Source organism: Rhipicephalus sanguineus, chromosome 3 (assembly GCF_013339695.2).
Source record: "Rhipicephalus sanguineus isolate Rsan-2018 chromosome 3, BIME_Rsan_1.4, whole genome shotgun sequence".
Classification (NCBI taxonomy): domain Eukaryota; kingdom Metazoa; phylum Arthropoda; class Arachnida; order Ixodida; family Ixodidae; genus Rhipicephalus; species Rhipicephalus sanguineus.
Window position 1 is genome coordinate 161,274,656 of NC_051178.1, and position 15,264 is coordinate 161,289,919.

The 15,264-nt window shown below is 49.0% G+C and overlaps 1 protein-coding gene across 1 annotated transcript; it reads right to left on the bottom strand.

The window, feature by feature from the left end:
• Positions 1-9,831: 9,831 nt before the first annotated feature.
• Positions 9,832-14,901, bottom strand: LOC119386033 (solute carrier family 22 member 7). The gene is made up of 2 exons (XM_037653384.2): positions 14,551-14,901; positions 9,832-11,403 (listed from the first exon to the last, which is right to left on the bottom strand). The coding sequence occupies exons 1-2, from the start codon at positions 14,899-14,901 to the stop codon at positions 9,832-9,834; spliced, it is 1,923 nt and encodes a 640-aa protein (XP_037509312.1).
• Between the last annotated feature and the right edge of the window lie 363 nt (positions 14,902-15,264).

Genomic DNA, 15,264 nt, shown 5'->3' on the forward strand with positions numbered 1-15,264 from the left:
ACACGGTTAGCGTGCTGGCTAACCATAGCAAGGACGCGACGCTTCAAGGGTTAGGCAATACCGTCGGTGAGGGCCCAGATTTAGATTTTATCAGCGCTGACGCAGATAATTTGGCCCGACAGTCCGACGCGGCGGAGAATTCAAGAGGTGTGAGCGAGATAGAAGGTGTAGCGGAAACACCAACGAGCTGCATGGCTCCGCAGGTCGCAACCCGAAGTGAGGATGAAGGCGTCGAGGTCAAGGATGTTTTGCCGAAAACGCAGAAAAAGAAAGCGGCGGAAGCATTCGGCACAGAGTAAGCTTAAGAAGGTCCCAACCCGGCGCGAAGAGACAAAGGGTAGGCCACAGGACAGTTTTGCGGAAACGTAAATTGAGGAGTTCATTCAGCCGCAAGCAGCGAGAGGGGCGCAGAGGGAGAAAGCAAGGTGCGCCTCCCACGACGGAAGGCGAGGTTGAGATTGTCAGTTTCGGGAAAGCACCTGGGTCAAAGTCGAAAGACCAGTGTACGGCGGGTAACAAAGCACCGCCGGAGGCGAGCACAAAGGGAGAATGGACAGGGTTCCCCCCCCCCGTTTCTGGCATTTCCATCCATCGCCTTCCAGAAGGGAGCCGGCCGAAGTGCCGAATGAAGCGTGACTGTAGAATGCCGCTGTTGGCTCGTGCATGTTGTAGCCTCTGGCGAGCTAGAAAGTCGGCTGGACCGCGGCCCCATCGGGTACGATTCAAGCGAATCTAATTGAGAAAGGGGAACGGTCAGTTCGAGTAATTTTGCAGGTGCGTGCAAACTAGGGTTACTTATTGTTTTGTTAGGAATGTAGAATTCAGCCAGTTTATTTTTGTGTGTTATGAGATGCGTGTAAAGGTTTAAGAAGAAAAACCGCGCAGTGGTAAAGGGCTGAAGAGAGCATCGAGTTTTCTTTTAATCATTAGGATGAAGGTGTTTTAGTGCGAAACTAATTTTTGTAGTTTTGAAAGGTTATGTGCGATATCGTATGCGTTCACTCACATGTCGATTTGGGGTGAATAAGCATTTGAGGAGAGATATCTGCATCAGTTTCCGAAATGAGTTTGGCACTGAGCGGTGCAGTTTTCGTTACGCGCTATCGGAATTGACAGGCATTTGGTGCAAGGTTTTAGCATAAACCATGCAATGTTTGAGGTGCTTTTGAAGTGTAATTGCACCTGGGGTTATTTTTTTGTTGTTGTTGTACAATGTGCGTTGTAATGTAACGTAAGGATCAGGTTTTAGAAGAACTTGAGGGATTAGGTGAAGGGTTAGTTGTACTTTGTCTTTTGCAACGCTATAGGATTGAGAGTAATTGAGGCGCTCAGGAGAGCACAGTGGTTTTTATCAGAGGCGTTGGCATGGGCAAGTAGCTTTAACAGAATGAACCTGTTAGAAGACAGTGTTTATCCCGTTATTTTGTTCTTTTTCTTGTGAAGGAATAAGTTATCAGGTGATCACTGGAGCGGATCATTAAGCTTTTCCTGACGTTGAGATGTTAGCGATCGTTCAGGGGAATGAGCGCGGTCGAACCTTTCGTTGGGGTTCTGACTGTAAAGGATGAGAAGGTCGGTTTTAAAGAGCAATCGTAGACTATTTAGGTCACGGCGTAGGCCTAGGTTTTAGGAAACCTAATGAGCTTAAGAGCTCAGGAGTAGCAGACTATCCACGGCCCAAAACAAAGAAGGACGAAGGGGCGTTTTGGGGCTCGCTGGAATGCAGTCTTTGCATCGGGAGTTTATTCATCGTTGGCCACCCTTGACCGATGTTCTTCGCGGGATAGAACAGGCGAAGGTAGTCTAAGATGAAAAGAAGGAAGCTGCCTTCTTAAGCGTGAAGGCGGTACTGATTAACCGTCCGGTTTGCGAGCTCAGGATTTCGACCCAGAGTTATGTGAACGATCGAGGCCTAGGTGCCGTTCATCTTAGAGGGATGACGAAGGTAATGAAATCCCGTGCTCTACTTGAGCCGAAAATTGAGTTCTCGAGAGATGGCGTACTGCGCTTCAGAAAGGGAGTGCGCTTGCATTGTGTGGGCCATTCATTAGATGCAGTGTTATCTCAGAGGCGTCAAATTCAGCGTAGATACGGATCGTTATCCCCTTGCCGGGCTGCAAACTGCGACATCAAAGAACAGTCGCTTCTGAGGTGGAGCTTGATTTTTAGGTAATATCTTTTCGACATTAAGGATAAGAAGGGCAAAATTTGAGTGGAAACGCTGACGCGCTTAGCCGCTCTTTCAAGCGAGTCTGGGGTGCTCTTCCCAATGTCTTGAAATTGATATATGAGTTTTTTTTTGTGCAACTATTTGATTGTTGAGTAATTTAGCACGTTGGCTTCTCAGCATAAGTGAGTCCTGAGAGTTTTGAGTGTCAGCTTTTCGTATAAAGCTAATAATGAAAATTTGTTTACCAACCCTCTTTTGGCCTGGTTTGCTCGGAGGCGGCCGAGTGCTTGCTCTGCATGTGGTTGAGTTTCAGAGAGCCGCTGAATTTGGGTTGCAACTGACCAGACAATGCTTCAAGCGAAGACGAGCTTTGGACATTCAACGGTGGCGAATTTAGTCGACCCTTCGAGCAGCAGCGATGGCTGCTACCCTCCGTTTTCCATGGCGAGGGAGGAGGCTGTTATGACCGGCTGTCGGTGGCGAAGCACTGACCAAGAGAATCGGCGGACGAGGCGTTCTCACGCTGCTAGAACACCTGTATCCTTCTGGAAACGAAATTCCTGGGACGGCGAGTGGCCAACAATGGGCAGAATCTCGGCCTCAAAGTCTGGGACGGCGATGCCGGAGACAATGGACACCTGGGCTTGGCTTGGTACGCTGCCGAAGCCACCTGAGGGTATGTTTGGACGGGAGTCTCCGCCACCCTTTCGCTGCGTCGGGAAAAGATCTGCATGGGCAAGCACGAGGAACCTGTTCTGCTTCTCCCCACCTGCGTGCCGACAACCGCCGGACTCGTGCCGCTTCAAGTGTGCCATGACCCTCCGCGACAGTGAAATGGACTGTGCCATGGGGGAGGTGTCGTGTGTGGATTGGTGGTCATCAAGAGGGAGGAGCCAAACTGAGGGGTTAAAACGACGGTGCTGAGTGAGAAATGGGGCTCTGAGCTCTCGGTAACAGGCTCATCCAATTCGCTCGTCACTGAACTCTTTCCTTGTAACGATGTAATTGAGTGTTCAAAAAGTGCCAGTAAACTTGTTATTTTCCCAACTTGCTAGTATCAGTTCCTCAACCCGGAGACTCGACTACGCTACCAAACGGAGTCCGGGTACGACGCTGCCCTCTCGTAGCAGCAGCATGGTTGTCGAGAAGGGACGGATCCAAATACACCGGCACGACAACTGGACCCTATTGAAAATCGTGGGTTGGTGGATGCTGGAAATCTTGGTGGACATGGTGGAAGCAATAGTGGACAAGGTGGAAAGAATAGTGGATGTGGTGGAAGCTGTGGTGGTCATGATGGCTGATGATGGCGAGAGTGGAAAAAATGGTGGCAGATGGTGGTGGTGGTGGCGAGCTTTTTTGGTGTTAAGCGGAAAATGCTGGCTGATGGTGGCGAGCAAAACATGTTTTGGTGGATGACTTGGTGAACAAGCTGGATGATGGTGGCAGGATGGAAGCATGGTGGATGACGTTGGCATGGTGGAAGTGAACGTGACATTATAATATGTGAAGTCGCTGTCAGTTCTAACGTTTTCCTCTTGAATGTGCAGAAATATATGCAGTTCAAAGAAGCCAACACCGATCATTAGCTTTCCAGCACTATTTTTTTGTTCATGCGGCGCCAATCCGCCACAAGTTTCTGGAGCACAGCAGCCGTGAATGTTTACATTTTACGCACGTACTTATCAGGTTTACATCCGCGATCTGCTGCTGCATTTTGATGTTTACAAGTCTAGAAGTGTCGGTGTCAACAGCCGCGCATTTGCCGAGAAGTAAATCAGTCCTTCCAGCGGGGGAGACCAGAAAACAGCTTCCGCTTGATACCGCCAAACTTGAAACGCAACTCTGGCAATTCTTGCACACTCACTTACCTCAGCGGCACTTTAAGGTAATAGTGAAAATGCATGCAAAGCTAAAATACACAAACTTTTACCTTCGGCCTGCGTCCAGATAAGCCCACCAAGTATGACTACCACCATCATATTCTACCACCATGATTGCCACCAAAGGTTAGGCATAGCGTAGCGACCGAGTACGTCTACGTGTTATCGGCGCTTCTGGTTTCAGTATACACGATTCCGGTGAGTACGAATGACTTTACAGCACACCTGTGGCACCGGCTAACCTAAATGAAGCATTTTTTTTGTGTACGGTGTCCGCACAATTGCGTTTAATAACTACGCAAATTTTAGTAGGATGTGAAGAGCGCGTCTGTCTCCTATGAGACATACAAAGCTGAAGTCAAACGGTGTATTAGTATGTTCACTAGCATTTTGCAAGCCGTTAAGCAACTGTGAGCATGGCGTAGTGGTCATTCTGCTTCTGGACGCCGATCGGTGCGGACGCAGGATGGATAGCTCGCCCCGAGCAGCGACAGCGGTCGACGCGGCCGCGGTACAGCGTCTCCTCTCGTTCCAAAAGAATACAGGATTATTCTGCCTTCGTTGCCATCAGGAGAAGCGATGAAACGAGCAGTTGACTACACTGCGACGTCAGTGGTCGACCATATCGCATCGACGACTTCAGGAAACCCCTCAAAGACTTGGCTGTGATACAGCAAGTGAGTGGCATTGGGGCATATCAGATGTCGCGTGTGGTTAGAACATGAAGACTGACGAAGCGAAGAAAAAGCTAACAGAAGCAGGCGTCCTGAAAGTTAAAAACGGGTGTGCCTGTCATCGACCCGACACGTCAAGAAGTTAAGATGAAGCTGCACTGGCTGGCGTTTGATGTTACAAGGACGCTATCCGACGTGCCTTCTATGAGTACGGCGACGTCAAGGAGGTGAGCGATGATCGGTGGAGGGTTGAGGATTTTGAAGGAGTAGAATCAACAACCCGTATGATACGCTTGCAGCTACGAGAAGGTGTTTCTGTGGATCAACTGCCGCATCAAATGCGTATTGGAAGCAGTATGGCACTTGTCGTAGTGCCAGGGAGAGCGCCTTTGTGCTTGCGGTGCCGAAGTACGGGGCACATGCGACGCGATTGCAAAGTTCCAAGGTGCAGCGACTGTCACTCTTTCGGACATGAGCGAGATGAGTGCACCCGCTCGTACGCTCGAGCTGCCGGGCGACAATCTGAGACTCAACAGAGTGAACTCATCATGGATGAAGAAGAATCGGAACAAGCGTCGGTGCCTGCAACACCACAGAAGCTAACGTCATCGGATGATGCGGCGGTGTTGAACAACAGTAAGGAGCTTTCTATAACCTCCGACATGAACGCCGAGCAAAGGAAAGAAACTGCAGTAGCCACGGAGGGTACAACAGTGAACGGACAGACGCGCCCCGCGCCTGCAGCAGACGCCGCGCCGCTGCAAGCAAACCGCCTGGAAATCTCGGCGTCGCCGCTCAAGCCTACTGTGACACCATTGAAATCGGCTTCACATCATCCTTTACGGATAGAAACAGAAGAAACGCAAAGTTTGCTTGGTGATCTGAATACTTCGAGTATGGATTTAGAGGTAGCGTCTTCAAAACGCCGGCACGATTCAGATGATGGTGCTCAAGAGGATGAAGCACAAGTGAAGTCTGAAGTGCAGTGGAAGGTGGTCAGTGGAGGAAAGAAACGAAACGCTGCCCGACAACGGTCGTCGTCGCTCAACGCGACGACGGCCGCGCAAACTAGAGGTCAACACCATGGATCCACCCTGGACGACGAGAGCCCAACAAGTGAAAGTGCAGGGCTCTCGGCGTGGACCCGCTCACCGATCTCGTCGCTGAGCGGGTCCGTGAAAACAGCGACGCTCAACGTACGAGGGCTGGCTTCTAGAAAGAAGCAGACCCAACTCTATAGGCTTGTCATGGACCATGACCTGGACATTATCGCAGTCCAAGAGACGAAAGTGGAGAGCGAGGACGGCACCGAGAGTCTGTTGCAGCGTTTCACCGGACGCTACAGCGCCAGCGTCAGTCGTGCAGTTGGTAGGTCGGCAGGGTGTGTGATCTTTGTGCGGAACAGTTTAAGTGCCACTGTCGAAAATGTCACTTCTGATTCATCTGGAAGGTTTGTTGTTTGTGATTTAACTTTCTTTTCATTTAATTGGCGAGTTATTTCTTTATATGCACCTGTTACAGCTGATGAACGCAGCGCAATGTTTGACCAAATTCGTGCTTATTGTGATTGTGATCGCTTAGTTATCCTAATGGGAGATTTTAACTGTGTCTGCCGTGCCAGAGATAAACAAGTACAACCGCTTTTAACGACTCAAGCACAGAAGCGTTAAAAAACTTAATCACAGACTATAGTCTCGACGATGTGGCAGAGTGTATTGGTAAAGGACCGACACTGTATAACATTTTCAAGGCTCCAGTCATGCGCGCTTAGACAGGGCCTATGTGTCACTGGAATTAGTTCCGATTGTCAGTGAGTACAACGTCCACCCCATTTCATTTACTGATCACTGCTTAGTATCATTTGTAATAGGCAAAAGAAATAGAAGTAGAAAAGTATTTAACTGGGACATGTGGAAACTTAATTCTAATCTCTTAGAGGATGAGATATTTATGGGCAATGTTCGAGAGGCTTTGTTAAACATAGACAGCGGAGATCAGAAATACGGAGTGAAATGGGAACAATTTAACAAGATATTAAGCTGAAAGCGCTGGAACGCTCAAGTGCAATAAAGCACGCGAAGTGTAAAGACGAAAGTACCCTACGCTCACACTTGAGAGAGCTTCTGGCAGAGGAAAGTAAAGCACCAGGGGTATTCATGAACGATATAAGATCAGTAAAGTCGAAATTGGAGCAAATAGAAGAGGAAAAATACCGTGGTGCGCAGATAAGGGCACGGGCGGAGAAGATGACCGCAGGTGAAAAGCCGACCAAAAGAATGTTGGGTCTTGAAAAACGAAATGCTCAGCGGAATGCTATACAGCACATTCAATACAGAGGTAATATTACAAGTGAACAGAAATCTATAGAGGATGCTTTCCATGAGTACTACAGCCAGCTATTCGATAAGAGTGAAGTAAATGTAGACGGTTTTAAAAAAGAATTTCTAAAGTTAATGCCGAAGGTTCGAAGACTGCAAGAAAGATAACTTAGAACTCCCTTTTTCTGAAGCAGAAGTGGCAAAAGCAATCACCTGACCTTCATTTGGGAAAGTCTCCAGGTCCTGACGGATTAACGGCTGCCTTTTATAAAACAGTTGAAACACGAAATAGCCCCATGTCTAGCAGCGGTATTTAACGAAGCATTAGATATAAAAGTACTGCCGCCGTCATTTCTGTTATCTCATACTATATTAATTCCGAAAACTGAAGACGCAGTTAAATTACGTGACGTAAAGTCAGTACAGGCCAATCAGTCTATCGAATATTGACTACAAGATTTTGATGAAAGTCCTAGCAAGGAGACTTCAGACAGTTGTTCATGATATTGTAGGCGACCACCAGACATGCGGAATTAAAGGGCGTACTATATTTACAAACATTCATAAGGCACGAAGTGTACTGGAATGCTGTGATGCCACAAGTGACCACATTGCAATGATCCAGATTGATTTAGAAAAAGCGTTTGACCGAGTACCCCATGACATTCTACTTCTCTTGTTAGACTATGTTAATGTTGGTAGCGTGATTCGCGATGGAGTCCGAATGGCATATACTGGATGTAAAACGCGGCTCATCATCAACAAAGTTATCGGGAAACGAATCAATGTTGAACGTTCTGTGCGGCAAGGCTGTCCTTTGTCTTCTCTTCTTTTTTCAATTTATATAGAGTCATTTTGCCGGAAGGTCATGGAAAGTAGTACCATAAAAGGGTACAAACTACAAGAAGCTGAAGTACGGTTACTGGCTTACGCCGATGATATAGCTGTGTTTTGTAAAGATTACGAAAGCGTCACTGAAACCGCTAAAATTGTAAACCTTTATTGCAATACGAGTGGAAGTCTGGTCAACTGGAGCAAATGCGTGGGTTACTGGCACGGTGAATGGCCTGTGACTCTTGACTTCTTTGCCGGTATTTCATGGACTACTACCCCTGTGCGGTACTTAGGTGTTCCACTGGAGTATTATTGTGACAGTGAACCGTACTGGCGGCGTCAAGCCGCTGAACTGCGAGAAAAAACTCAGCAATTCAAGGGTTTTCATCTATCAATTTTCGCCAGAGCAACCTTTTGTAACGTATTTTTGGTTAGTAAGCTCTGGTACGTGCTTCAAGTACTGCATTGTTCGCGTGTGAATGTACAAAAGCTTCACCGAATATTTGCTGTTTTCTTATGGGGTTCTTCTTGGGAGCGAACAAGTAGAACTAACCTTTTCAGACGGGTTCGCTCTGGTGGCCTTAGTCTGTGTCATTTGTATCTGCGTCAGTTAGTTAACCGGTTCATGTTCTTCCGAAATAATCGAGACCCGTTCATACGTACTGTTATACAGCTTAGGCTTGGGAGGGTGTTGCCGGAACTCGTGGTGGCTTCTGGCAACATGAAAACAAATGTTAGAGGTTACTTGAAAGAAGTAGCTAATTCATGTCTCTTTTTAAAAACACGTTTTTCTTTGGAATATCTCTGTTCTGTTTCCCGTAAAAAGTTATACAAAGATCTAGTAGATACAGTTCTTCCTGTTCCTCTTTATAGAGCAATGTACCGTGTAGGCCCAGGTCAGAATGTCTTAAGCCGAGTAAAAAAAATGGAGGTAACACCTGGAGTAAAATCCTTTTTCTTCAAATTACACAGTGCAACATTGCCTGTCAAAACATGGATGCAAGAAAAGGGCTTATTCGTTCCTTGGGGAGACCTTGTTTACTCTGCAGGAAGCCGGGAGACAATCGAAACTGTTTTTCTTGACTGCTGGGATGCGGTCTTTTTTTGGGACGTTCTTCAACGCACTTTAAAAAGGATTTGCCCCTCGATGCCTACGGCATCAGATTTCTCCCGTTTGAAAATGAGGAAGGGGTACCATTCGATCTAGTCATGTTACTGGGCCTACACAGTATATGGCAGTCAAGAATGGCGGTGCGCCATGCTGATATTAATGCACGTCCGGTTCGACAATACTTCTTCGAGTCTATATGTTAATTTGTGGAAACACAAAAGGTCCAGGAAGATGTACCGGATTGGCTTCATCAAGTAGAAAGCCTTCTACAGATGAAGCAATTTTAAGGAAGCTTATCAAACTATATTTTTAATATTTTTATATATTTTTATTTTTTTGTTCTTTGTACGGTATATATTTGTTTTCACTGCTGTATGTATGTACATAGGCAATAAAGAAAGAAAAAAAAAAAGAGGTGTGGCTGTGTGGTAGAACACGTGCTTGCCACGCAGACGGCCTGGGTTCGATTCTCACTCGGACCCAACATTTTTATTATTTATTTTATTTGCAGCTTTTCGATTTTTCGGTCACGGACAAGATGATGATTTTTCGCTCACAACCAACGGCCCCGACGCCGACGGCGGAATTTCTGCGATACGAGCTCTTTAACGCTATCGCGTTAAAAAGCGCAAGTTACTGATTCACAGAGATAACACGTGCTTAGCGCAGGACACATTTATACACATTCTGATGCACGTCCTGTAAATCAAAATGTTAGTATTAAAATTCACTAAAGCTACAAAAAAGTCAGTCACACCCAAATGAACACGGCTGAAGGCTTGGGTTAAAGGGCTCTTCAGAGTAAATAATATAGAACACGCTGAGGTGATAGGAAACGCGCTCAATGGGAAATGGGACCTAGTGGAGGCGTAGGCGGCGAAGCAACATCACTGCTTACGCCGGTCTTGTTGCTTTTCGAGTGCTTTGCGTTGCGGGGCGAAGTGACAGTTTCAGAAGTCGGGCTGCACGGTAATCCCGGAGACGTGGTCCCACACGGGATTCGCACGTCTGTAGACGCGGAGGACTGTGTGGCCCTCCGACGCGACTTGCGAGTTTTACTCTTCGCGCCGACAGGTTCGGTGCCCTGACCTAGAGACGCCTTCAGCGCCTCCTTTCGCTGCTGCTCGGTTTTAGCGGCCGGCTGCGCGGTTTGTCCCGCCTTCTTCTTATGCACGAATATTTCGGGGAGCCACTGAATGGCCGTGCAACTGGCGAACACCAGTAGCGTCAGGACGACGTCGAACATCACGAAGTTGTCGGCAGTCAGCGAGTCTAGAAACGTGGCCAGCAGTGCGCCAGCTCGCCCAACCGCGTACGACACGCACAACCCCATGCTGCGTATTGTGGTGGGGAACACCTCCGTCGTGTAGCAATAATTGATGGTCATTGCGACGGATGCGCTGGTGTCCACTACGAGCCTCGCAAGCGCTGTCCAGGGGAATGTCATGTTCAGAGTGTGAAAGACGGCGCACAGGGCGCTGGACAAGCAAAGCAATGCCAGCAGCATGGACAACGCGTTCCGTTGGCCCCACTTCGTGATGACGTTGTAGACGAATAGGAGCAGCAGCACTTGCAGCGCGAATGCGGCCACGGCCCAATGGCTACCGATTGTCTTCTCGCGGAGGCCGGTTCCGAAGAAAGCAAAACTCACGCCGAACCATGAAATGAGGACGGACGCTGCTCGTCGGCTAAACGTCGATGCGCTGCTGCCCGTGCCGATGCTGACGGTCGGGGTCGTGAAGTCTCGCTTTTTCAGCTGCTGCTTGAGTGCCTTGAACGTGGCCTTGGCTTTCGTCAGATCTATGCCATTTTGCGCGGCCGCGTACAGTATGACACGCTCGGCGAGCCGAACTCGGCGCGTATCGATGAGCCAGACTGGGGATTCCTGGATCCAGTAGCACCAAACGGCCACTATAGCCGTGGCAGTCACGAAGAACGCGTGCGACAGCCCCCAACGCGGATCGGCCAGCGCCACGACGGAGAGCAGCGGCGTCGCCAACGCCGAACCGACGCTCGCAGCCAGGATGCTATAGAGGGTGCGATGTTCGTTGCCTGTAACCTCGTATAGCACGATGAAGACCAGGAGGTTGGTGGCGCTGGACGTGCCGGCAACGAGACAGCGTGCCAAGAGGAACATGGTGAAGACTTGCGACGAGCCGGCGGCCACAGTGGCGAGCAGCATGGTGAAGGAGCAAAGGAGGATAGTGGGCCTGCGGCCCTGGCGGTCGGACGCGATGCCGGCCAGAGGCACGATCACCATCGCGCCTACCATGTACGCGGATGTCGAGAACGTGTAGAGCCAGCGACGGCCGCACACAAGGTTCCAGGCGCTGACGATGCTGTCTCCCTGTCTGTCACTGGCGTAGTCCCATCGGTGACAGGACACTACTTGGCGCTCGTTTCCGTCTTCTCCCTTCGGATAACACGGGAAAAAGCGGGTAGGGTTTATCAATGACAGGAATACCGTTTCTCCGCGAACTATCGCGCACGCATAATGGAATAAGGCGCCTCGACCTAGACACGCTAATTTCCCTAATAAAAAGCGGCGATAAGCAGACTACGACAGTATAGTATAGCGGTTCTATGTGTTTTGTAGTGCACACATCTACCAGATCGACTCTACCTGATTGACGTAGTATTTATAAGCATGCAACGACGAATGATGGGATTACACCTATGGTTTCTCGCCTGTGCGCCCAGTCCTTCCATCCATGTCTTCGGCCGCCAGCCTGCGTCGTAATCTCATTTGGGCACGGTGTAAGAAAAATAATGCATTTGGGTTACGACGGCATCTGCGCCGATACCAAAGGCGAAACATGTTTACAGGTGACAAAGGATTCTTATGAATTGAATTGGGTTTTGTTTTCTTTGTTTAAAGGTAAGATGGTAGTTTTTTTTTTCAAACGATATTGACAGGAGACCACTGTCTATGGGCGGATACAGGATTTTCCTGACATGGGGGTGAGCTTATGGGAAGACCTGAAAGGTGCTCTTCTTGGTGATGTACACCCTCGCAATTTTTGAACAGTATCGCCGGAACGCCGAGCACGGGATATGTAATCTTCTGATATTCTCGAAAGGTAACGGAGATCTGCCGACGATGCGCAAGCGCACAAAGCACACTGAACTGCCAGCGCCGACTGCTGCGCTGCTTACTTCAACATATCTTGAAGTAATCTTGAAGTAAACAGCGCCGTACAACAGAGCACACCGGAGAAATTGTCAAGAGTACGCGCATGCGCGCTATGCACTGCCACATGCAATTGTCCTCGGCGCTGCTGTTCAGCAAGGCGCATTCGATACCGGTGATTTCTCCCGCGTTATTAGTCCCTGTGTGTTTACCATACACACCCACTTCGAAAACGTGAACGTCGAGGAAGCCGAGACACGCCCACTGATGCAACTGTTTTCGGGCATCAGCGTAAGAGGGCTCTCGCAGTTCAGTTTGCTTTGCGCATCGTCGGCAGATGGTACCTGTCGAGTATATTAGACGCTACCATTTCCCGCGCTCAGCGCTCTCGCGATACTGTTCAAAAAATGTTGCAATGGCTTAGCTCGGCTATGCGAGGATAACGTAGCGTTTTCATAGCTATGCCAGGATGAATTATTATTGTAGCAAAGCTTCAGCTGATTGTTCTTAGCTTTCCTGATTGTCTAGGGTTAGCTTGATTATCATGCTTACTGCTGCTCTAATGACACACACATGGCATTCATATTATGTGGCACATGTATATTTATTTTGCCGAGCAACTACTTCAAGATACGATAAGTTAAGATTCTCCGCTCTTCTGCGCCGTTGAGCAGCATTTGCGCTCTCCTTCTCCATGGCTAAACCACACTGGCAAACGCCAGTCAGAGGCGCTATCAAGCCGGAGCAGTGTCGGGCGGCGACTGCACAGCGAAGGCGAATAGCTGCGCGCGCGCCGGCGCCAGTGCGTCTACCTCGGCTACGACGTCACTCCTCTGGAAAGCGCAGACTGGCGGCAGCGAGTCGCGCGCGGGAGGTGTCGACTGCGATGCGCCAGCTGTGTGACATCACTGATCCTCGCGCATGCGCAGCACGGCTCTTGAGGAGCCACGTGAAACTGGCTCGGCTAGGCCAGTGTAGCTAACGCTACAAAACTGCAAGGGTGTACATTCGAATATTAAAAGTGGTTATTGACATCCGGACCCCCTCTGGAGCCGCCGGCTCTGCAACTTCAAATTATTACAAATAACTTGAAACCGAACGAAGCTTCTTGCTTAAGGAAAGCGTGAGTCGTTAGAGTCCTTCAAAGCCCGCAAGTGGGCATGTCGCGTGGTATTCTTTTGTATTTCGCGGGCATCTGTAGTAAGCACAAAAATACTAATACTTAACAGACAGAAAGTTAGATACTTATAATGGGACGTTTTGCAAACCGATCTACAACCTTCTCTTTGGAATGTTTTGCCCAGCTTAGTTGCTTCAAGAGTTAAATGAAGTGGCCTAATTAGGCAGTTAACCAAATCACAAAAAATTGACTTACTACAGGCAACAGTCAGCAGCATCCATTTGGTCGCGTTGTCATTGAGTGCGTTGGCATATTTTCAAACTCTGGCTAAAGATAGCTGGGGAACCCTGTGTATCTGAGCACTCACTTCCCTGAAATATGGCCCTGGCCGCGGTCGTCTACTGGATGCCTTCGAAAGAATCATTCATTCGCCCAGAGTAGTTTGAATTAAGACTACTGAATTCAGTCAGAAGATTCAGCGTCCGCTGCGGGTGTACTTGAAAGCTCTCCCAACTTTTCTAATAGATGTGATTAGTGGGAGCTACTTGTACTTCGCACGGGCTTACCCTACCCTTAAACCTAGATATTTCCGCAATGTGAAGCGATATGGTACCCTGCACGCAGCTTAGTCGTGAACTAAGACAGGGTATTGTGTTCTCCACTGTCAACCTGGTTCATCGCACCTGTCCCATCACAGTCTGTATAAAGTCATGCCGCGGACTAACGCATTGCAAAACCTGCTGGAACTGCCAGACGCGTGGCATAATCGATCGCGATCTTTTCATCGACATACTGCGAAAATAACACTCGGCCGCATATCGCTGCCGCCACTAATTTATGTGATTATAAATTATGTCATTTATGCCATAATAGGGCGCACGTTCAGAAAAAAAAAATATCTACGACAACGAAGTCTCAGGACAAGTATGTTCGTATTTTTACCTTTTTCGGAGTATTTTAACTACTCTAAAGAAGGTCGACTGGCTAGTACGTTAGTCGATGTGGCTTCGACATAAATTGTCGATAAAGTGCCTTGACTAAAAAGGCGAAATGTTCTGTATCAACTTAATTGTTATTCTCCTCATGCCTTGCGCCGGGAACTTGTAGGTTTTCGATTTATGGGGCTGCGGCTCTGGCTAAGTCACGTCTGATGGCGAGCCAACAGTAGTGCCAAACATGCCACAAGGAAAGGCCCGACGCTATCGTGGTAAGGTTGTTCCACCTGGCACGCAGCCCCCCGCCAAAAATTGTTGCCCACTACAAGCGATGACGGTTCTGGTCCACAAAGCAAAATAAGATGAAGCGCTCACCGGCACCGGTGGTTCGTAGACGGTGCATTGGCTGAGTTTGCCGTCCGGCAAGATAGGTATTGCCACGTTCTTCCACTCCTGGAGGGGCATGTACACAAGTTCCTCAGGCGGATGGCACCAGTGCTCGACGGGGCGACCGATGAGCCGGTAGGCGAACGCTTGCAGCAGCAGCACTGTGAGGGAGAGCACGGAGCAAATCAGCACCATCCGCTGAAACCACCCGTGGCCCAGAATGATGTAGACATTCTCTTGGATGAAGAGCCGCGCGTCCGAGGGAGACGCGAAGCCATCCAGCATGTTCCGTGGTGGTGTACCCTGACCTGAGCCGACTTTCGGTGCCGTTGACGTCATGGCGTAGAAGGCACAGCGACGATGGTAGAAGTGCTGCTGGAGCTGGAAGCCAGGGTAACCTTGACCGTGGAGTGGGAGTGGTGGCGAAGGAAGCACAGACGAGAAAAATGCTGTCGCTGGGGCAACCGCGGCCTCGACTGCTGAAGGCTGTCAGCTTGGATTGCAGGAATTTGACTCGAACGGGGAGTCGGAACAGCCGCCGCAGAGCTCGCTCGGTTCTTCTTCTTCACAGCTCGTGATCGCGTGCGCACGGCGAGCGCTCCAGCGGGTGTGGCTCAGTCTTCCTCATCGGCCGTTGCTGCTAATACGAAAGGAGTTACACGACTGCTAAATGCGATTGACTGATTAAAACAATTGTTTGGC